Source organism: Sturnus vulgaris, chromosome 3 (assembly GCF_052056855.1).
Source record: "Sturnus vulgaris isolate bStuVul1 chromosome 3, bStuVul1.hap1, whole genome shotgun sequence".
NCBI lineage: Eukaryota > Metazoa > Chordata > Aves > Passeriformes > Sturnidae > Sturnus > Sturnus vulgaris.
The window spans coordinates 112,752,985-112,775,917 of NC_142245.1; the positions used below are offsets into that span (position 1 = coordinate 112,752,985).

Genomic DNA, 22,933 nt, shown 5'->3' on the forward strand with positions numbered 1-22,933 from the left:
ATTCATCCAAAAAACAGTTCCATGTCTTACTCCTGAAGGTTTCCATCCTAAAAAATCTATTTGGTCTTTGACCATGGAAACATCACAGGCCCCAGAATGGTTTGGGTTGGAAGGGACCTTAAAGTTGATCTCATTACACCCCCCTTCCATTAAATCAGGCCGAGGTCCAGTCTAGTCCATAGATTAGATCAAGTTTAATTCATGAAAGTGAACTAAAATCTGCCTACTTGGCTTTGTGTAAATCATCAATCCCATTATATTTAGACAGGTGGAGCACTGGGAAAAACAAGATGAGCTGGAGGCTTTGGGAATTCAAGGCTGACTGCAAATTCCAAAAGATTTTCTCTCTGAAGCTAATTTCCATCATCAGTGGTATTCCTATTTTCAAACCCACAGCACATAAAGTTTTTGCCACAGATTTGAATTCCACTGTGCTGAGTTCTGGGTGCAAACACAGAATAAAACAGCAACATCCCCAAAATTTGACTCTTTCTATTTACAGGGTCATTCATATTCCTACATTCCATAAACATCAAAGCAAACCATCACAAACTGTAAAATTCAGGGAGGAGAAACCAATAAAAAACAAACAACTGTTTCCTTTCATGTTTGGGGATTTGGGAATGCACCTGATTGAATGTTTGTGGCTGGGATCAACAGGCAGCATTTTCCATGAACAACTGACTGACATCCAAAGGAATATTGCACCACAAATGGATCTGACCTGCAGGAAAGAAAAGCTATTCACAAAGCAGGAACAATCAGTCCTAAGTGCAAAGTGCTGGGATTAAAATTGCTTCAGTTTCATGCCTAATCCATTAAAGAGTCATCTTGAGGAGTCTTGTAGGTACCTGATGTTTCTTGGCCACAAATATGATGCCTGAAGTGTCTCAAGGATACAGAAAAAAAAAAAAAGTCAAAGTTTATGGTCAAAAATCTGATTCCTTGAACTATTTGTTTACTCCTTCTAAATTCTCTTAGTAAACAAATTATTTGAGCAATGAAAATGTGATGAATAACAACATCAGAAGTTCTTAGAACAACTCTGAATTGTTCCAAAAATGGAATCAAAATTTATCACAGATTGATTTGGGTTGGAAGGGACTTTAAAGCTCATCCTGTTCCACCCCTGCCATGGGCAGGGACACCTTCCACTGTCCCAGCTTGCTCCAAGCCCCATCCAGCCTGGCCTTGGACACTTCCAGGGATCCAGGGGCAGCCACAGCTTCTCTGGGCACCTGTGCCAGGGCCTGCCCACCCTCACAGGAAAGGATTCCCTTCTAATATCCAAATTAAATCTGTTCTCTGTCCGTTTGGAGCCATTCCCTCTTGTCCTGCTACTCCAGGTCGTATTCCAAAGTCCCTCTCCAGCATTTTTGCAGGCTCCCTTCAGGTACTGGGAGGCCACAATTAGGTCACCCTAAACATCTCTTCTCCAGGCTGAACAATCCCAATTCCCTCAGCTTTTCCCACAGCAGAGCTGCTCCATCCCTCTGACCATCCTGGTGCCTCCTCTGGACTCTCTCCAGCAGCTCCACGTCCTTCTGCTGTTGGCCCCTAAATCTGGAGGCAGCTCTGCAGGTGGGGTCTCACCTGAGCAGGGCAGAAGGGCAGAATCCCCTCCCCTGCTGCCCACTGAGGTTTCTGGGCTGGGTCACGTCCAGCTCTCACCCCCCAGCATCCCCAAGTCCTTTTCCCAGGGCTGCTCCATCCCTTCATCCCAGCCTGGATCCATCACTGGGGCTGCCCCAACCCAGGTTCAGCACCTTAATCTGAATGAGCACAGCAGAGAAAACCCATGGATTCAGTCACTAAAGAACAAATCATGCCCCAATCTGTTCTTTAAAGAAGAGAGCAGTTTCATAATATATTATGTTTCCAAAGTCTGTTAGGGATAAAAAGAACCACTGCTACAATAATATGGTGAAGAGATTGAGATAGAGCTACACAGTCCTATCATCAAGCTGATTATTTGCTTCATTGCAAAGCATCACATCTTTAGTTCAGCCATTGATTTGAGGCTTTCAAATCATTTTGTGATCTTCCTTCACTCCGAGCATTCCAGCGCTTGGCAGAGATTCATTTCAGATCATCCCCGGTCATTTGCCACACTTTAGTGCTCCAGTACTCAAGTAGAACTTGATATACACAGAAAATAAGAGATGTCATCAGGGCTGTGTAATCCATTTCATATAAATCCATCTCTGCAATAACACCCAAGCCTTACCCTTGTCTTGTGAAAATCTCTCTAATCTCCCAAGCCACCTTGGGGAGCTTGAGATAGAGAGAAGCAAAACAAAATATATTCTGCTCTTATAAAAGCAAAGAGCCACGTTTTGTTACCAGCAAAATAGGAATCACTTCTAGGGCCTTGCTGCAGAAAATAATAACTTGTTTACAAGGTTTGTTTACTGCAAGGAATAGAAAAATTGCCTTTTCTTTCCTTTTTTTTCTGATGACTATTGCCGAGTTAAATGAACTGCCATAGCCACATTCAGCAAAAGTAATCTCATATTCCTTATTATATTCGTAGCTTTAGATTTCAAACAACAATAGAAAGCTGTAGGCACCCTGACAATTATTTAAACTTACAATCTATAATTGCTCAGGAGCAAAAAAAATAATTACATTCAAATAACAAGCAATTCAACAAGCAGCCTTTTCATCCTCCTTTCCCCTTAACCCTTTTCCAAACCAATAAATGCCTTCCAAGTGCACCTAGATCATTCAAATGGATCTATTTTGAACCATAGCTGTCCTTAATGGAAATATGGAAGTTCCAAGAGTTATTTTCTCATCTGTTGTGAGCCAATGAAATGATGGTGAGTTCTCACTTGCAAAAGAGAATAACTCTTCCTACCCATCTGCAAAAAAAAAAAAAATCCCCAAAAGATAATTACTCAAGAAAATACCAGAGTAGATTGTTAGAGAAAAACTAATTTATATCCAGAGGGGCAGACAGAGGGCAAATATTAATGTGGTTAGTCATTTACCCATCATGCAGCACAACCATTCCCAAAAAACCTGGACTGGCAGCGTTGGAAATAAAGGAACTATAAAAAAACCCCCGAGGCAGAGTGGCACCAATGGCTCAGCAAAGGAATTGCCATCACTCACAGCAAAGTCCATGACCTGCAGCTCTGCATGGCTCCCTTAGACATCCCAAAAAAAGCCCTCCAGCTGGGGTTGGCAGGGGACTGAGCTGTGGTGGCACAGTCCTGCTGCAATAAACAGCCCCTCTAACCTTCAGCTGGATTTTGGGGAGCCTCTGCCACAGATCCTTGTGGGGATGTGTTGGGATAGCTGGAGGTGTCCAGCCAGGCTGGGATAACTCCACGAGCACAGGGACAGAGCTGTGGAGCCCCAGGGTGGCAGCAGGGACAGAGAGGGAGCATCATTCCATGCTCTGCACCCAGCACACCTGAGCCCAAGCACCTGTCCCATATCCAGACACATCCAGAATGAGCTGTTGTCTCGTTTACAGCATCATTGTGCCATCAGTCACTTTGTCTCTTTTGGGATTTTTGGGGATTTTTTATGGACATGCAACTTCAAGGCAGGTCAGGGGCGATTGTGGGAATGTTTATCAGGTTTGCAAAATTTGTCCAGCGGGAAAAGATTCACAAATATCTTTAAATCATTATTTCTCATGACTAATCATGGAATTAAAGGATGGGTTTAGGTTGGAAGGGACCTTAAAGATAATCGAGTCCCACCTCCTGCCATGGCAGGGACACCTTCCACTATCCCAGCCTGCTCCAAGCCCCATCCAACCTGCCCTTGGACACTTCCAGGGATCCAGGGGCAGCCACAGCTTCTCTGGGCACCCTGTGCCAGGGCCTCCCCACCCTCACAGGGAACAATTCCTTCCCAATATCCCATCCATCCCTGCCCTCTGGCAGTGGGAAGCCATTCCCTGTGTCCTGTCCCTCCATCCCTTGTCCCCAGTCCCTCTCCAGCTCTCCTGGAGCCCCTTTAGGCTCTGGAAGGGGCTCTGAGCTCTCCCTGGATCCTTCTCTTTTCCAGGCTGTCCAAGTTATCCAAGATACCCAGGAATTACTCCCAGATTCACACAGAGGTCTCCAGCAAACTACACAATGGTGTGAAGAGGAACCATGTGAGTGATCAAAAAATCCTTCTACATCTCAAAAACATGCCCAGATCTTTAATGCAATAAAATGATCTTGGGTTTATTGGTCTCCAGAAAACAAAGCTAATTAAAATCTCTTTATCTACCCCAGGGATAAACCCCATCCCATTGTGTCAGGCTGAGTGTCACCATTCTAACCCTTAAACCCCTACATTTGTCCTCTCATGGCTTGTCAGGAAAATTCCACAGAATTACCCGAGTGAATCCCATCCTGCTGTGCAGCTGGATATTGGAGACAGGGATTGTCTGGAGCTTGGGATGTCCTGAGCTGGTGTAAATTCAGAGACTGAGGGTGCCTGAGGCACAGACACTGTGACAAAAACATTCCTCACCACACTTTCCATCCCAGAAGAAGCAAAAAAAGCTGGATGACCATTAGACAAATATCTGGATATCCCCTTTGGATACCAGGACACTCTGTCCTCTCCATCCTTAATTCCCACCACATTCCAGCATTCCACTCCAGCTCCATCCCCTCGACTCGAGCTCGTGTGTGATTCTGCATAATTTAGTACACGACTCTCAATAATTTTCAGTCAAGGTTCAGGCAGGAATATGTCACACCAGGATTAGATTATTTATGAGCATAATGTTGGATTTAAGCCAATGACACACCAATGAATTTTATCTCCAAGCCTGACATATCTCATGCTGTTTTCCCTGGCTCACAAACAAATAATTACGGCTGTCTCAGAATTACTGGCATTCAACTTAAATCAGAATTATTTTTTTTTTGTGGTTAGTTCTTATCTTGCTTGAAAAACTGATCATGTTGTTTCTTCCTTCCAGAGGCTGAAGTGTGGTTTTGCTTTTTCCCAGGTGTGTCCTGCACAGAGAACAGTCAGGTATTCCAGAACAGAAATCTGGAATAAGGTGCAGTTTGAGCCTCTTAAAGGATGGAGTTTTTACTTTTTTCTTAAGACAGAATATTTGTGTCACCCAGGTAGAGCAGAGCCTGTTCCAGCCAACATCAATTACCATTGAAAATAATCTGAGCATTACCCAAAATAAAAGAATAAATTATCTACCATTAATACATAAATACACATTATATATAAATGTTTATTAATATAAATATTATTATATAAATATGTACTGGGACATCAAGGATTCTCTGAGCAATTCTAGGAGCAATTCTTCCCATCCAACCTCATGCAAACTTGGAACAACTGCACTTAAATCTCCATTATTTGTGTTCACATGTGACAAAAGTTGCCTGAGCTCCCTTGACTGGAGATCCAGTTCCAATGGAATGAGATGATCCTCAACGACCCTCCCAAGCCAAACTAAATTCTGGGATTCCATTCCAATTGAGCCCTCCATGTTTCAGGAATATTTCTGAGTCAGTTTTTCTAAAGTTGGTAAAGATTTTTGTGTTTTTGATCTGGAGCAAAGTTATCTAATGATATATTTTTTCAATAATTTCATCAGGTGAGGAAAACTCCTGAAAATCAGGAAAATTACTCTAAATCTTCCCAAACTAAATAACCCAATAGTAAATAATCCATATTTTTTTTTATATAGGACCCTCTTTGCTGAGTCTCACATGCCCAGATCTGAAATTTCCAGGCTGTGCCAGCAGCCTTGTGAAGATAAATCCATTAGGATCTGCTGACAACACTTTGTGGATGTCACAGTATATCTAAAATGATCAAAACAGCACCACTTTCCCCCTCCAAAAACCCTGTTACATATTTTTTTTCGTGGCTGAACAGAATAAATCACCAGCACTCTGTGTGTTTTATCCCATGTCACCACTCCCTGTGCTTTATTAGCAGGAATTCAAGGATAAATCCCATGGTAAACGTGCCCATCCCAGCCCAGAAACAAACACACACACAAATATATCTCCTGCAAAGCAGTATCAATCCAGTCATTAACGGGATAATTTACTTCTCTTTCCAACTTAAACCAACTCAGAATGATGCCAAGCATATGTTCCTCCTGCTCATTGATAAACTCCTTTTGATCACAGGCAAGGAATTACTTCTCTGCAAGGCTTTTGCAATTTTTTAGGATGCTCGTGGCTGCCTTTTTTTTGCACGGAAAAGAAAATAATAAACCGATAAAATAAAATAATTAAAACCCATAAATAAATAAAATAATACTTAATTTTATAAATTAATATATAGATAAAGACAAAAATTATCTTATTCAAGACAATCTCTGCTGTTGGAGATCACCAAGCCCTATCCCAGAAGTCACAGAGATTAACTGTGTCTCTCCTTTCTGTGGTAATACCCCCAAAATCTAATTAAAAGGTTGTTTTAAGGTGAACAACGCTGATTAAAAAGCTGCAGTCTGACTTTTAGAAACCCCCAGATCTTCCTTAATGTGCAACAGCCACTCTAAGCAGAAATCCACACGAAGCTGAATTCTTCATTACCTCAAGAAACCTAAATTAACATAAAAAACTCCCTGATGGAGAAGCACAGAGATTGTGTTTGAAGGCCATATTACTTTTGTTTTCTGAAGGAAAAAGAGATGTGGCTCCTTTGAAAGAAAAGGATGTTCTGAAGGGTTGTGCTCATCAAGGACAGCTTTCACTTTGTGTTAGGGATATTTTATTGTCCCTTATTAGTGTTTATAAATGTCAGGAAATGTCCTTGGTGAGGACCAGACAGAACTGCAGCATTTTGTTTACATCAGGGTCTCCTTGCCCATTTACATTCCCACAAAGCTGATTTGATTCCATCAAATCAGAGCAGCAGCATTTAAAGCACAATGCTCAGGATATTCCACAGGACAAGAAAAACTGAGTATTGAGATCTTTATTTCAAAAGGTCCCAGAGTTATGGGGTTTTTTTCTGTGTTTATCCCCTTATTTTACAACAGATTTAGGGGTAAATTTTCAGTTCAGGGCTTTTCTGCTTAGGCTTTAAAATCTAAACAGAGAACATTCCCTGGCAGTGACTTAAAATAAAACCTGGAGGTTTGACCAACAAACCAAAGCATCTCACTTCAGGCAAGGTTGTGAGGAAGAAGATGATCTGAGAAGGATTTAGGGAAAGCTGGACCCACCCTGACCATGAGTACCAGGAGCCCAGAACTGCCCCATGGGCTGATCCCCCAGTGTGGGCAGCAGGAGAGGTGCTGGAGAGCTGGAGAGGGACTGGGGACAAGGGATGGAAGGACAGGACACAGGGAATGGCTTCCCACTGCCAGATGGGATACTGGGAGGGAATTCCTGGCTTTGAGGGTGAGCTGCGGTTTCCCAGAGAAGCTGTGGCTGCCCCTGGATCCCTGGAAGTGTCCAAGGAAAGGCTGGAGGGGCTTGGAGCAGCCTGGAATAATGGAAGATTTCCCTGCCCATGGCAGGGGTGGGACTGGATGGGATTTAAGGTCCCTTCCCACCCAAACCATTCCCTGATTCCATGGTTGGGCAGTGGCTGCAATAATGATGAACCAGGACCACACAGCAGGGGCTGGGAACTGGGCTGAGCTTCAGCCCTCTGCAAGAGGCAACCAAAAGACAAAATCAGAGCCTGGAAAAGAGGAAAAAGGGAAATGGGAGCTGAGGGGAGATCTCTTTAATAAATACACTGCAAAGGTAAGAATGGGAACATGATTTGGTTTAGGGCAGAACAGCCTCCCTTTAGGCCATTCCCTTTTGTTATGCCCTGACTTCCCAGGTTTTTTCTCTCATTCCAGAACTGCAGAAATGCTGTGTCCATTTTTCCATCCCTGTGTCAAAACAGGACAGCATTAATGCCTCAGAACTCTGCAAAGCAGCCAATCAATACATTTCCTTCTCTTTTCCACATGCTGAAAGGTTAACACGAGAGACATGAGCCCCTTCTGCAATACATTCCCTCTGGCCCTCAGTTCTTCCACAGTGTGATCCTTGCACCATGTGATGATATTGCTGAGGATGTTTCTCCTCCATTTGGGTCAGAGCAAACACGGCTGTTTCAACATCATCAAGCCTTACATTTTTCTTCAAATAGAGAAAGAATGTCTTCTGATACGTTTTAAGTCTTCTTCTTTTTCTTTGAGAAAAATTGCTTGTTCTATTTTTACTGCCTAAAAAAAAAAAAAAAAGGTGTTTCTCTTGAGAGCCAAACTTTGTTCCCTGTGATTTTCTTTTCCTGGTGAAAAATAGTCATTGAAAATTCATCTGGACCAGAAGATTTCCTAACACTGGCTCTTCTCTGACTCAGTCACCAGCAGCTGTTCCAGGAGTGACGAAAAGAAATTCTGTATGGATTTATCCATTCTTGAACACATCATCCCACTTCCAATGGAAATAATGTTCTATTTAGTTGAGAAGTTGCCCTAATGAGGCCTTTATCCACAGAAACAGAATGGTTTGGGTTGGAAAGGACCTTAAAGCTCATCCTGTCCCACTCCCTGTCAAGGGCAGGGACACCTCCCACTATCCCAGGCTGCTCCAAGCCCATCCAACCTTTATGGGAAGGAGTTGAAGCCCCCAAGAGCAGGGTGTGTTGGAGGAGCTCAGTTTTCCAAGGGCTCCAGACCCAGGAGCCTCAGGAACAGGCTGAGAGATCTCACTGGACAATCCTGGTGGATCCTGGTTTAATTTTTAAAGAACCTTTGGAAGCAGTGGGAATGCAATTGTGACAGGACGCAATAACTCAGGCAAAACACAGGAATAACAAAACTCCATGGAATTACTGGAATGTGCTGCTGTCTAATAAGTGCAGAGCAGAAGGTGACCAGGCCTGGATCCATCTGCCAGCTCCAAAATATCCATAATTAGACCTTATCAGTTCCTTAACATCCTATTTCTGTCTGCACTTTGTTTACATCAAGAAACCAATTATCCCATTACAAGCTAGTCTATGTCAAGCAAATACAGTTCAATGTGCTCCTACATTTTAAAAGTGTTGTAATTACAAATCTGAATTATTGCCAGATTTCACTGGGAGTAAATAAGAGCCCTTCTATGCACACACCATATGCACAATGCTTCCTCTTGGAGAAATCAGGTGACACAGAAATCTCAGGGAATATGGAGATGCTCTGGGATAAACTGGAGTCTTGTACCAGCAGCAGTTGATAAGGAAAAAGAGTGATTAAAATTCAACAGAAACCTGATCTGAGCATAATTTGTCTGCCCATGGCAGGGGGTTGCAATGAGGTGATCTTTAAGGTTCCTTCCAGCCCAAGCCATTCCATGATTTTATGATAATGCAGAAGTGCATTTAAATGTGTTTAAAATATGCAAGAGTTACAGTGGTGTTGAGGAAAAGATTAATTTCTTGAAATCGTGAATGTTCTGCAACTTTCAGGCATTTGGGGTTTTTTTTACCCCTGGTAAATAAGTTGAATTTAGACCCTAAACTGCTTCTTTTCAAAATATTATAAACCCCCCTTATAGATATTCAGATTTTGAGTTTTGATTAAGTGTGAGGTCAAAATCAGTCTCTTAAGACAAAGCACTTTTCACTGAATAAATCCATGGCCATAAAACCTCCAAGAAAACTTTCTGGACGGGCATTATCCTTCATAGCACAATCGTGGAACATCAAGTTTCAATTGTTCCATGGAAACACAGAACCCCAGAATGGTTTGGCTTGGAAGGGACCTTGAAGACCACCCAATTCCAAGCCCTGCCATGATCCCAGGTAGCTCCAAGCCCCATCCAGGCTGGTCTTGAACACCTCCAGGGATGAGGAGTCCACAACTTCTCTGGGCAGCAGTCACAGAATTTGGGAATAGACATCAGGAGATTTTTGATGCAGCATTCCAGTGTCTCCAGTGAGGCTGTGCCTGTGCACATCGTGTTCCCTTAGTGCTTTAATCTTAGCTGGGAGCTGGATTACGAGGTCACAAGATGAGGAGCATTAAAAGATTTCCATTAAAGAATCACCCTCACCCTGGAAATGTGGCTTTTTTTCCCCCATTGTAGAAACAAGGACACATTTCTTTATCCTAATGAACAATAGGTGCACCTCCAGCAGCTGAGTGATGCTGAACAGACAACAGGAGAGTCTCAGGATCATTTAAATCATCCTTTGAAATCTGTGAGGTTCTGCTATAGATGGGAAAGCTGCAGGAACAATGCCCCGAGTACACTGACCCTGTCCCTTGATGCAAACAAGCAGTCACAGCATCAAATAAATAATGAACCATTAGGAGGAGCATCTTGAGGAGGTTTTGCAGGAGAGGGAGCTGTGGAATGAAATCCAACTGTGTTTTGCAGCAGGTGGAAGGCTCAGTGTTTACAGCTCTGCATTACATTTTATTCTGCTGGTTTATTGGTGCATCTAAAACTATGCAAGCAGGAGGGAATCTCACTGCAAGCTGGCTGTCTCTACACAACCAACTTTTGGATTTTGCAGATCTTTTTAAGCAATCCCAGGATGGCTCAGGTTGGAAGGGAGCACAGTGGGGTCATCTGGTCCAAATTCCTGCTCCAGCAGGGTCATCCCAGAACACAGGGCACAGGATTGTGTCCAGATGGGCCTGGAATGACCCCAGAGAGGGAGCCTGGAATGACCCCAGAGAGGGAGACTGGAATGATCCCAGAGAGGAAGACTGGAATAACCCCAGAGAGGAAGACTGGAATGACCCCAGAAAGGGAGCCTGGAATAACCCCAGAGAGGGAAACTGGAATGACCCCAGAGAGGGAGACTGGAATGACCCCAGAGAGGGAGACTGGAATAACCCCAGAGAGAGAGACTGGAATGACCCCAGAGAGGGAAACTGGAATGACCCCAGAGAGGGAGCCTGGAATGACCCCAGAGAGGGAGACTGGAATGACCCCAGAGAGAGAGACTGGAATAACCCCAGAGAGGAAGACTGGAATGACCCCAGAGAGGGAGACTGGAATGACCCCAGAGAGGGAGACTGGAATGACCCCAGAAAGGAGCCTGGAATGACCCCAGAGAGGAAGACTGGAATAACCCCACAGAGGGAAATTGGAATGACCCCAGAGAGGGAGGATCCACACGAGGGATCTCTTCTAAGTAACGAGTGCTCTTCCAGACTCATCCCAAGTAAAGGATTAAAGGATCTTTCTGGAAGAGGGATGTGAAAATCCTGTCTTGGTGAGGTGGAGTCAGAAATTCGACTGGATCAGGCTCCCTCCTGAGCTTACAGAGCCCCAAGACACAAAGAACTTGCTGTTAACAGGATCACACGTGGATAGGATGAGTAATAATCCCAGGAGAGGAATTCCGAACTGATAATTTTCTTCTTCTAGTGCTTGTTTGAGAATCAGGGAATCACAGAATGGTTTGGAAGGGACCTTAAAGCTCATCCAGTTCCATAGGTAGGGACACATTCCACTATCCACAGGATGCTCCAAGCCCCATCCCAACGTGGCCTTTTATTCCCATTCACATGGGTTGGAGGGAGGAAAATGAACTGCAGGAAAATTAATTCCCTTTTCCCCATCAGATTGGGATGCCAATGCCAACAAATGCCAGGGATTATCATCAGAGTCATGTTTGTGCACTATTCCAGTGCAGGTCTAACAGCAAAAATCAGGATGTGGAGGTTTTCTGTTCCTTCACAGCACAGATGGCACCAGCCTGAGCTTTCACCACTTGAGCCCAACACTTGCAATCACAGCCTTGTGGAAAATCTAGGGCAATTGAAAAAGAATGGGAGTTCCCAGGCTTGATAGGAATGTTACAGAACTCCTCAGGAATGCTTCAAAGTGCACTGTTTAATAAGGTTTTGCACTTTTCCAGTTAAATTCTGTTGCTTTCTGTGAATTTTTATAGATTGTGTACAATGATAGAACAAACACCCATCACAGACACTGGAAATCTGAATGTGACACAGAAAATTAAAAGAAAAACAAATGGAGCGTCTTTTAAAAAAAAAAAAAATCCAAACAGCACAGACTGCATCAATATCAGACTGTACCAGAACCCTCTGACCCTTCCTGCTGTAAGAAATTCAAAGAAGAATCTCTAAATCCATCTCAGCCTTGGAGCTTAAAAGGTTAAAATCATTTTCCATTTGCTCCAAAAGAAAATTATGAAACAATCACTCATTCCATCACTCCAAGAATTTCTTCATGTTCCCAAATTCCACAGAGAGGGAGACACTGACAGAAAGGCAACACTGGATGGGAGGAATTCTGAAGAGAAGTTGAATAAATCATGTTGGAAACTGAAGGGTGACACTCACAAAACATTTCCCCTCTTCAACCATGAAACGACCCCGACATAAATTCCACAGGAAAGATCACACTCACCAACATTTTCTGCCATCACCAATTGAAAAGATCATTTTTGGAGTATTAAATTAATGTGTTTCAAGGAGTGATTTAATATTTACTTCAGCACCACAGACAGAGAAACATTTAATAGAATATAATACATTTCCTAAGGCACTTTGGACCATCCTGCACATGTTAATGGAGAAATATATCCTTTGTAAACAACTCACTTGTATCAAAACAGCATTAGGAAATTTTTCATTCTCTGCAGCAATAAATTTTAGGAATATTTGCCAGAGAAATCCACTTTTTTCTTCCCAGTAAATCCCAAAGGCTTGTCTTAAGGAGTAGCATCAGCACGTCCCAAAATGAGAGCTCTGACAATTCTCAGATTTGGGTAAAGTCCAGATCTCCGTTGGAAAAAGAGGATTTTGATCTATTTTAGGATGTTTATTACTTCCAGAAGTAATTAATTTCTCTGGAGAAATACCTTTCCAAGTCTTCAAAATGGGCTCAAAGAATGACATTTTCATAGAAAAGAGGCATATACAGAGAAATTCGATTTTTTTTCTCTTTTCCAGCTGCCACTTTTCCAGCTCTGATGGTTCCCAACAGGAATTCCACAGGGTCAGGTAGAAACCAGCAGGTCTGGTTTGGGGCATGTAAATGGTAACAAACCCTCCAAACACAGCACATCCCAAACAGCTGGAGTTCCTTGCATGGTTTAAAGTGTGGACAATCACAGATGACCTTCAGAGTTTTTTTTAAACTAATGAATGATCTTAGACAAATTATCATACATTAAAAAAAATATATTTTTAAATTTTTAGGGAATACAAGACAGGATTTACATTTTCTGTTTGTATAACTAAGAAAAAAAAACATTTTTAGTGTATTTCTTTATGTGGAAATGATGCATAAAGGACATCTCCCAAAATGCCCAGTGGTTTTAGCTGGTGTCAGTGATTGGAAAAGAGCAGGAGCAGCCCAGATTCTGAAACCTGAAGGAGTCAGGCTAAAATTAAGAAATTTGGAAAGCAGAAACACCACAGAGCTTTGAGCTTTTATTTTCAAACTGATGCCTTACCAAACAGAGCCATCTGTGTTCCCTCTGGGAAAGGTTCAACCATTCTGTTCCCATTGACATGATGTTTATCTAGAAGGGGAAGAAAAAAAAAAAAAAAAACGAACCTAAGTTAAAATGTGATAGAGTATTTGCTTTAAAATCAATTTGCATAAAATCAATTGTTTATTTCACACAGATCCATTGAAACCTGAACAATTCCCATGGGCAGGGACAACTTCCACTATCCCAGGTTGCTCCAAGCCCTGTCCAACCTGGCCTTGGACACTTCCAGGGATCCAGGGGCAGCCACAGCTTCTCTGGGAATTCTATTCCAGGGCCTCCCCACCCTCACAGGGAAAAATTCCTCCCCAATATCCCATCCATCCCTGCCCTCTTGTAGCTCAAAACATTTCCACTGCCATCCCTACATTCTTTTTTTTTTTGCTACTAAGGCACATTTTAAACGGTGGTGGCAAGAAATGAAACTGCCTGAATTCAAAAATACAACTTTCTGTTCACAAAACATTTCCCAGGGAGAAAAATCAAGCATTTTCTCAGTGAATGCATTGTTTTAATTCCTTTAGTCCTGATGCTGGTGAGGAATAAAGCAGGTCAGATAAGGAATGTGGGCTCACTTGTGAATTCTCTGGAAACAATATTTCCCATTAGCAGAGAGGCACATTCCTAATCCCAGCTGGCATCCAACATTTACCAAGAGTCAGTGAGAAGGGAAAATCAGGGTTATCTATCTGCAGGTGCAGCAAGAGGTGCCACGAGTCAATTGATGGCATTTAGGAAAATTGAATGCCCCGTGCCTCAGGAGAGGGGGCTTTGGGAAGAAAATTGTTGGGAAGCTCCAGAGTGGGAGCAACATGACCAAGGTTTCAACCTCGTTAGCTGTAGCTGGTATTCCCAACATGATCTACAGCCACAGGAGAGGAGTGAACAGTCAGAAAAATTATGGAACATCTTGTAAGATCAAATAAACTAACCCTGCCCTCGCCCTGATAGCTGCCTTCATTTACAGAGTGAGTGACATCCATGATGTATGAAGCAGTTATCATTTCAAATGGCCAGGCTTTCAATATATTAAAATTAAAATTAAACTTTCAGAGGTGAGACAGGCTTGAATGAAAGTAATATTTTCCGAGTTCTCAAGTTGTCTCCCAATGTCTTCACACTTTAATTTTGAAGATCTCAGCCAGATAAAATGATTCATTTTCTTGTCATTCATACTTTGGCTCACTATTTTTTCCAGTATTTCCTGCACAGATGCATTAAATAGTAAAAAATAAGCAAAAAAAAAAAAAAAATTAAAAGGACCTTAACAAAATACACGTTCAACCTCAGGAAGAAAGTAATACCACCTAAATAACAATGTGGAAGTAACAACAACTCTCCCCAAGGAGAACTAAAGAATGTCCCAGTTTGGGGATTTTTAACTGAACAGTTTTCCATGTGAAAATATTTTAATTCTCACCTCCAAATTGGATTGACTAACTCCAGAAAATCAGGAATACTTTGGCCTCATGGAAATAGAAAAAAAAAAAAAAAAAATAAGACTATCCCTGGAGCTTGCCAATGGAACGAATAAATGACTTTTCCAAGCTCATTGTCATTCCAGAGACAAGGGGTTGCAGTAAATAGGATAAAACCTGGAGTTACAGAGCCATGGAGAAATTTCCAGTCAGCACTGGACTGGCTGTGAGCTCATTTCAGCTTCCTGGGGCTGAAAACAGCACATTCCACCCAAATACTGCCAATTTATGGAGTTCATCCATTAATGGGTGTGGAAAAGCTGAATTAGAAGGACATGGATCATCAAATCCCAGAATGGTTTGGGTTGGAAGGGACCTTAAAGCTCATCCTGTCCCACTCCCTGTCATGGGCAGGGACACATCCCACTACCCCAGGCTGCTCCAAACCCTGTCCAAGTTGGCCTGGAACACCTCCAGGGATGTCTCTGCATCATCTTTTTTTAATCTCCTTGATACTCAGGGTTCCCAAGTAAAGTTAAGGAATAGATTCTTACTTTTATTTTATTGATAGCCACGCAGTCAGAATCTTCACAAATATAAATTCGTGAACAAAATCCTCTCAAAACTTCCAAATGCTGCTCCCTCATCAACTGCCAAAACTCTAAATTTTCCAAACTAAACCCGAGAGATTCCTGTGACACATTTTGCTCCCTGCTGCACAGAACCAGTAGGAGCTGAAAGCAACACAGATCCTGGAGGACTTGACATTCAACTTCAGCTTCAGGCAAAGTCTGCTTCAGACAGGTGCAGTGCCTGCCTTGTGCTCCTTAGATTCTCTTGATTTTAACAGAAATAATCCCCCACAGATCCAAAATACATGGAAGGATAATCAAAAGTTGCTCAACAGATCCTTAATATTTCTTAGGCATTATTCAGTTTTTGCACCTATCACTGGATAGTTTCCAACGTGGTCCCACCACAGCCTTTGGCTAAAGAGTCACTGACTGAGGGTTAAATTCTGTCCATACCTGGATTATCATGGAATCATGGAAAGGTTTGGGAAGGAACCTTAAAGACCATCTAACCATCTAAAAAATCCCTGCCATGGGCAGGGACACCTTCCATTATCCCAGGTTGCTCCAAGCCCCATCCAACCTGGCCTTGGACACTTCCAGGGATCCAGGGGCAGCCACAGCTTCTCTGGGAAACCTCTGCCAGTGACCACCCTCAAAGCCAGGAATTCCTTCCCTATACCCCATCCATCCCTGCCCTCTGGCAGTGGAAGCCATTCCCTGTGTCCTGTCCCTCCATCCCTTGTCCCCAGTCCCTCTGCAGCTCTCCTGGAGCCCCTTTAGGCTCTGGAAGGGGCTCTGAGCTCTCCCTGGATCCTTCTCTTCTCCAGGTGAGCACCCCCAGCTCTCCCAGCCTGTTTCCAGAGGGGCTCCAGCCCTTGGAGCATCTCCATGGTTTCCTCTGGATTCATTCCATCCCCTCCACGTCCTCCTGCTGTTGGATCCCAGGGCTGGAGCAGCTCTGCAGGTCTCCTGAGCCCAAGCAGAACCATCTCCCTCTCTGCTGCCCTCACCATGAGCCTGTACCAGTTATCCACTCAAACACACAAGTCTTATCTACAAACTAATTAATTAGCCCAGCTGAAATCATGTTTGTTCCTATCCCAGCAATTTATCAGCGTGGACAATCGAGTTCCAATGCCCAGACCTGTTCCCTGGCACATTTTAATTTGTTAGGATACATTTCATTTATCCTCCCAGTTCCATGGGTTGATGGTATCACACCCCTAAGAGATAAATTCAACAATGAAATATGTTCAAATGGGAGAGTTCTGTAAAAAATATTTCCTTTCAAACTAGCCCAACTGAAGTTCCAACAATATTTAGAAGCCCTGGGAAATTTAAAGAATTCAAGGTTAAGATACCCTCAGTCATTTAATGAACATCACTTCTCTTTTTGTGGACCCAAATTAAGATGTTTAAAAAAGTTTTGGCTTTCAGAGAATGCTGATCCAGCAGTGAATGAAAATCAGGAATTTTCTGGTTTTAAAATATTCAATCTCTAGCAATCATAGCAAAGATTTGAGAACATTTAAATTCTATTAACAAGAGATTCATATGTTCTTCATATTTGTCTTTTGATTTTTTTTTTTTTAAGCCATTAGGGAATATTTAGATTACATATCCAAACTTGTTTTATCAGAGCAGCCAGAAAGTTATTATTTTTAAATGAAAACTGAGATTCTCGCATAATCAAATTAATCCAGGAGTAGGGGTCATATTTATACGCAAGGACTGTTAATTTTCCATGGTAAGTACAGCCAGGAATTGAATTGAAAATAGCTGATTAACCAATTACCAGGAGCCTCCTCCATCTCCTAAAGAACAGCCACAATGGGGATGGGGAAGAGGAGGAGGAAAAGGGAAAAGCAGGGATGGGAACATCCCAAAGCAAATCAGCTCCTTTCCCCTTTCCTTTTTTTTTATGTTTTTCCCACATTTCCCATCACATCACCATGCTGGAGGATTTTGGCTACTGAGGGATTGAGAATCTGAGAGAAAAAAAAAACAGATCAGGAAACATAAGATTTATTTAAAGCTGTTTTAAAAGGATCTCACAGGTCATCATTTCCAAAAATGGAATATAATACATAATATAACTTGATTCCATTTTATTCACCTGCCTTAGAAAACAGGGATCTGACCTTGGTTTGTACTTGTACTTGAGTAAATGAACTGATTCTAGGAACTTCTGGGCTCCAGAATTTCTGTTCACTTTTCACTTGTGAAAACTGGCCAGTACTTCTGTAAAACAGGTCATCCATTTATTCATTCAAACCTGATTTTTTAAACCTAAGGAGGTTTGTTTATTTTTTCACTGTTTCATAACCCAAGAGGTATTTCCCTAAAGAAAGGGTTTAGTTCTCCACAAAGGTACCTGATGTGTGTGCCAAGAGGAGTGACACACCTCATGTACCAAATTATGCCAAAAATGAGGATTTAGTAAATTGTACAAGGATGGGATTGTTCCAAATCCTCACTTATTTTCAAGCAGAGAGTGAAATCATTCACTTTATTTATATCCATTCCTTCTCCCAAGTTCTCCTGGACACCAGAAAATGCTTTTGATGTGGTTTCATAATGGTCTGCAAAGGACAGAGGGAAAGTTTGGCTGTTGAAAAGAAAGTTTGTAGGAAGTGCTTCTGAAGGAATAGGAATTATCTGCTAAATGCCCCCTTTTCCAACCAAAACTAAGAGCCCCTCCATTTTTCCTGGTTCCTGAAGGTGGAATTTTGATTTCAAATTCTGAGATTTTAAAAACTACTCAATGGCAAAAAAAAGCAGGAAATCAGAGATTCACTGGGGCTCTTGGAGGACTAAAGAGAGTCACACGAAGCAGAGGGCTGCTCTCCTTGAGAGGGTTGAGATTTTTAATTTATGGCAGAATTTCATCCATAAATCCTTCCTAGCTGGTGATGAAACAGAAGCTCTTCTTTCTTTTCAGGTCTAGTTCAACGAGCAGAACTGTCAGTTCTAAAATCTCCTGTGCAAAAAGAAAACCTCGTGCCTAAGAGATGAACTCTGCAGAGTTACAGTTCAAATCCCTTTGTCTCCCAAAGGATATTTTCAGCACAGAGACATCGATCCCAAATCCTGGTCATTTGTGTCTCCATCTCTGACGAGTCATTTAAATCCCCAGCATTGGCAGAGATGGTGAACAGGATCTGCTGGGTTTCTTTCACCTCTCACTTCTCCAGTTCCATCCTCCATCAGGAGAAATCAGCTGTCAGCTGATGACCAATTAAAAGGAGAGGTGGCTATGTCCCAGTAATTCAACAATTTGAATTATTTGAATGGTTATTTGGATGATTTGACCCACAACTCTTTGTAGTGTTGTGGTGCTGTCCTCACATGAGAGATCCCAGCTCTTATTAACAAAACGCTGGTATCACTCAGTGGAATGTAATAATCACAAATGTTGTTGGAAAAAATAAGTTTATTTATCAAAACAGCCCAGGAAAGGAAGAGTGGCAGCTGAAACCAGTTTGGGAATGTATTCTGGAGGTGATGTCTCACAGTGTGACACGCTGTGCTCTCTCCATCCAGGCCATCAAACAGATTGGGACACGGGAAGTGACTGATGAATGTGATGTGTCCTAGCACAGAGGGTCAGCTCAGCCTCCAAAACACACACGGGCTCCTCAAAAAAACAGAGGTGCTGCTTAATGAACAAAGGCCAGAAATCACACACTGGGTTTGTTCTGCAGCTCCTGCCAGGAAATGGACCAAGAGCAGCAGGAAAATGAGGTTTTGGAATGAAAATGAAAAAATAAAAAGAGGGTGGTGGAGGTGCAGAGGAGGAGAAATAATGATTGTGAGATTCTCAATCCCCTGGGGTACATACTGGGAGTGGGGCAGTGGATTCGTGGCAGCTGGGACAGAGAAGCCAGGGTGTAAAATATGAGGATCAGGGATATATTTGGGGTATGAATAAAGGAAACAACAAAGCATGGAGTGGCTGAGGGAGCTGGAAAGGGGCTCAGCCTGGAGAAAAGGAGGCTCAGGGGGGACCTTGTGGCTCTGCACAACTCCCTGACAGGAGGGGACAGCCAGGGGGGGTCGGGATTTCTCCCAGGGAACAGGGACAGGATGAGAGGAAATGGCCTCAAGTTGCACCAGGGGAGTTTTAGGTTGGATATTGGGAACAATTCCTGCCTGGAAAGGGCTGCCCAGGGCTGGATTCCCCATCCCTGGAGGGATTTAAAAGCCATGTGGATGTGGCACTTGGGGACATGGGGCAGTGGTGGCCTTGGCAGCCTGGAATGGTTGGATCAGTAATCTCTGAGGGTTTTTCCAGTCCAAACAATTCTGGGATTGTGAGATTATGTGACTTTCCCACACACAAAGTCTATGAAGCCCAGATAAAGGTGACCCATCACAGCCTGATTGTGACCACACATTCTGCTTGATCTGTTCTCTCACTCTGTGTTGAATTTTGGGGTATAAAAATTCAGGCTAAATTAAATATTCTTAAACTCAGACCCTTGCACTTGGTTTTCATCTTCCACACTGGGTATCTACATCTGAGTATTCAGCCTTGGATCCTCCAGTACTCTGGGAAGAACGAGACTGTGGTGATTCATTTCACATACTGTTTTCTTCAGGATAAAACCAATCATACTTTAAAATGTCACTTTCTGAGCACTGATTATAAGGAAAGTAGTGACAAACTTGGATGAATTCCACCTATAACCTTGCAATAACATCACAGAGATTCGAGATCTGTTCAGGGGAAGGATTAGATGTATCTGTGTGTACATAAATATTTATTAAAATATTGCCTTGACACCAATGGAGATTATGGGTTATGAACCAGAACAAACATTACCAGTAAAATACAGGATCAAAGTAGCAAAGGAAACAATGGCAGAGGAAAATAATGGCACCAAGCAAAAGGAATCTATGATTGTGTAAGAATCCTGCCTAGAAGGGCTGCCAGCTCAGAAAGATGACATAAACAGATATATGAGACACACAAATGAATTAATTCTTGTGGTACCTTTGAGACTGTCACAACATTTCATTTCCCAAAAACCTAACTAATGGTGCTCTGTCATAACATAATCAGCAGTTCTCATTTTTAAAACTTCTTCTTTTTAACCTCCCAGAGAAGCTGTGGCTGCCCCATCCCTGCAAGTGTCCAAGGCCAGGTTGGATGGGGTAACACAAAAGAAAATAATAAAAATACAGACACCTTCCACTATCCCAGGTTGCTCCAATTCCTGTCCAGCCTGGCCTTGGACACTTCCAGGGATGGGAACTTCCTGAAATATAAAATTGAAAAGAAAACAGAAGAGCCTTAAAGCTGAAGCAGAACCTGGCACTGAGTTATCCACCTACCAAGGACTATCCAGGCCATCCCTGCCATTCCTGCTTTTCATGGAGCCCCTTGTCAGCACAGGAACTGAATGAAGATGATAAAATACAGCTGGATTTACTTCATTATTACAGACAACACCTCTCAAAACCCCAGTTGAAACCCTTCTATTAACCAGCTTGGCTAAGAATGGCATCAGACAGGCTGGAAAACCAAGAGATGCAAACAAAGGATGGAGATAAACAGAGAGTAAGGGAGCAGGAGGAGATGTCCAGTGGGGTGTGGAGAGCAGGGTTGTTAAGCCTGGGTTTATTGAGCAGCTTTATTAATGATCCCAAGTAAGGGGTGAAAAGCACATGAATAAAACATGCTCTGGATGCTCATCTGGAACATGGTGAAAAATGGGAAGCAGCACAAAGCTCCGGGCAGGAATTCCACAATGGAGCACAGAGAGAGGCAAAGCAGCTCCAGGAACACTCTGTCCCCCTGGTATGGAATTTGAGTTTGCATCTCATAATTCTTGAGGAAAAAAACTGTCTAGAAAGGGCAGGAACCAACTGAGGGAAGAACTGAAGGTTCATGGGAGAAATAAACTTCTATAAACTCTGGAAAGCCTCAGGCTGGGGTCTGATCTCTGCTGGTCAGTGAATTCCTGGCACTGCTCAGTTCAACATCTCCTCACCTGGGAATCAGCACCAGAAAACCCAAATTCTAGGGAAACCTCTGCAATGTAAAACAATGCAGACCTAAAATATCCCCTCCCAAGTGCTTTTAATCACATTGTTTATCTACAATATCCTTTTACAGGTTAATATTTACACAAATAACCTCCTAAGTGTGACTTTGGCCTTAGACTCCTCTTTTTCTGAGGGCTCACCCTGAGAGCAGTTAAACCTTGTGCCATGTAACACCAATGAGCTGTCATTTATTTTGATGTCCATGGATTCTCAAAAGGAGACTCGAGATAATTTTTACTGGACATTCACACACATGTTCAAAGTGGAAAAAGCCCTTTGAAATTCGTGGCTGGCCGTGAATTTGTAGACAAAGTGTTATTTCAAATCTTTAATTACAGATATGGACATTGGAACAGGACAATCTTCAAAGTTCTTTCCAACCCAAACCATTCTAGGATTCTACAATTCTGTGATATTAAAACTTTCCAACATCCCAGAAAGGCACTTTTGGGCAGATTATACCAATAAGACAATGACAGGTTAAAGAACTTCACAATATCATTGGTAAAACATGTCTTGATTCATTAGACACTTATTCCAAAGGGTTTGTCCAACTCCCTCTCCAGCTACTTGGAAAAATGTGTTTACTGGGTTAATAAAACCCAGTGGAGGGAATTCAAGAGTCACTCTCTATTAATGAGTTAACATCACTCAGTCACCTACATTTTAATTTTTCTGAGGCTCTGAGATTTTAATTTGGGTAATACTTCTATTAATTACAATGTCTAATAACAATGTCAACTTCAGACATCTGTTAAAAACATGTAATGTTAATTTATTGGAAAATCTCCAGCAGTGCTCAATTAAAATGTTCCCCAGTTAAGTCAATGCATATGATTTGTCATGAAAAGCAAAGTGGGATATAGTTAATAAAAATAACAGCAAATTCAAAACAATACGATTTGAGTTGCAGATTGACCAATTTCAAGTCTTTTTATTAGGTGGCAGAACAAGAATTTTTGGCATCAGGATATTCTCACACTGGCTTGGGAGCCGTGCTCTAAATTAACACCCACAGGAAATATTTCATGGAATGGTTTGGGTTGGAAGGGACATTAAAGCTCATCCCATCCCACCCCCTGCCATGGGCAGAGACACCTTCCACCATCCCAGTTTGCTCCAAGCCCCATCCAACCTGGCCTTGGACACTTCCAGGGATCCAGAGGTAGCCACAGATTTTCTGGAAAACCTGTGCCAGAGCCTCACCACCCTCACAGCCAAGAATTCCTTCCCAATATCCCATCCATCCCTGCCCTCTGGCACTGGGAAGCCATTCTCCATGCTCTTGCAAACATTCCATCTTCACTTTTCTTTTAAGCTCCCTCCAGGCACTGGAAAGGGCTGCAATCAGGTCACCCCAAAGGCTGAACAATCCCAATTCCCTCAACTATTTTTTCATTGCAGGAAATACGTATTAACCTTCCCTTATCAGATTTTTTCCTGCTGTAATTTCAGTTTTATATCACAAGGCATTTT

The 22,933-nt window shown here is 42.5% G+C and overlaps 1 protein-coding gene across 2 annotated transcripts in view; it reads right to left on the bottom strand.

Moving 5' to 3' along the window:
- Positions 1-22,933, bottom strand: part of MSRA (methionine sulfoxide reductase A) — a 230,480-nt gene that overhangs the window by 135,054 nt on the left and 72,493 nt on the right. For both annotated transcript variants that reach the window (XM_088162566.1, XM_088162567.1), the window contains exon 2: positions 13,375-13,443. In XM_088162566.1, the coding sequence (XP_088018692.1) occupies positions 13,375-13,443 (69 nt within the window). The remainder of the gene's footprint in view (positions 1-13,374; positions 13,444-22,933) is intronic.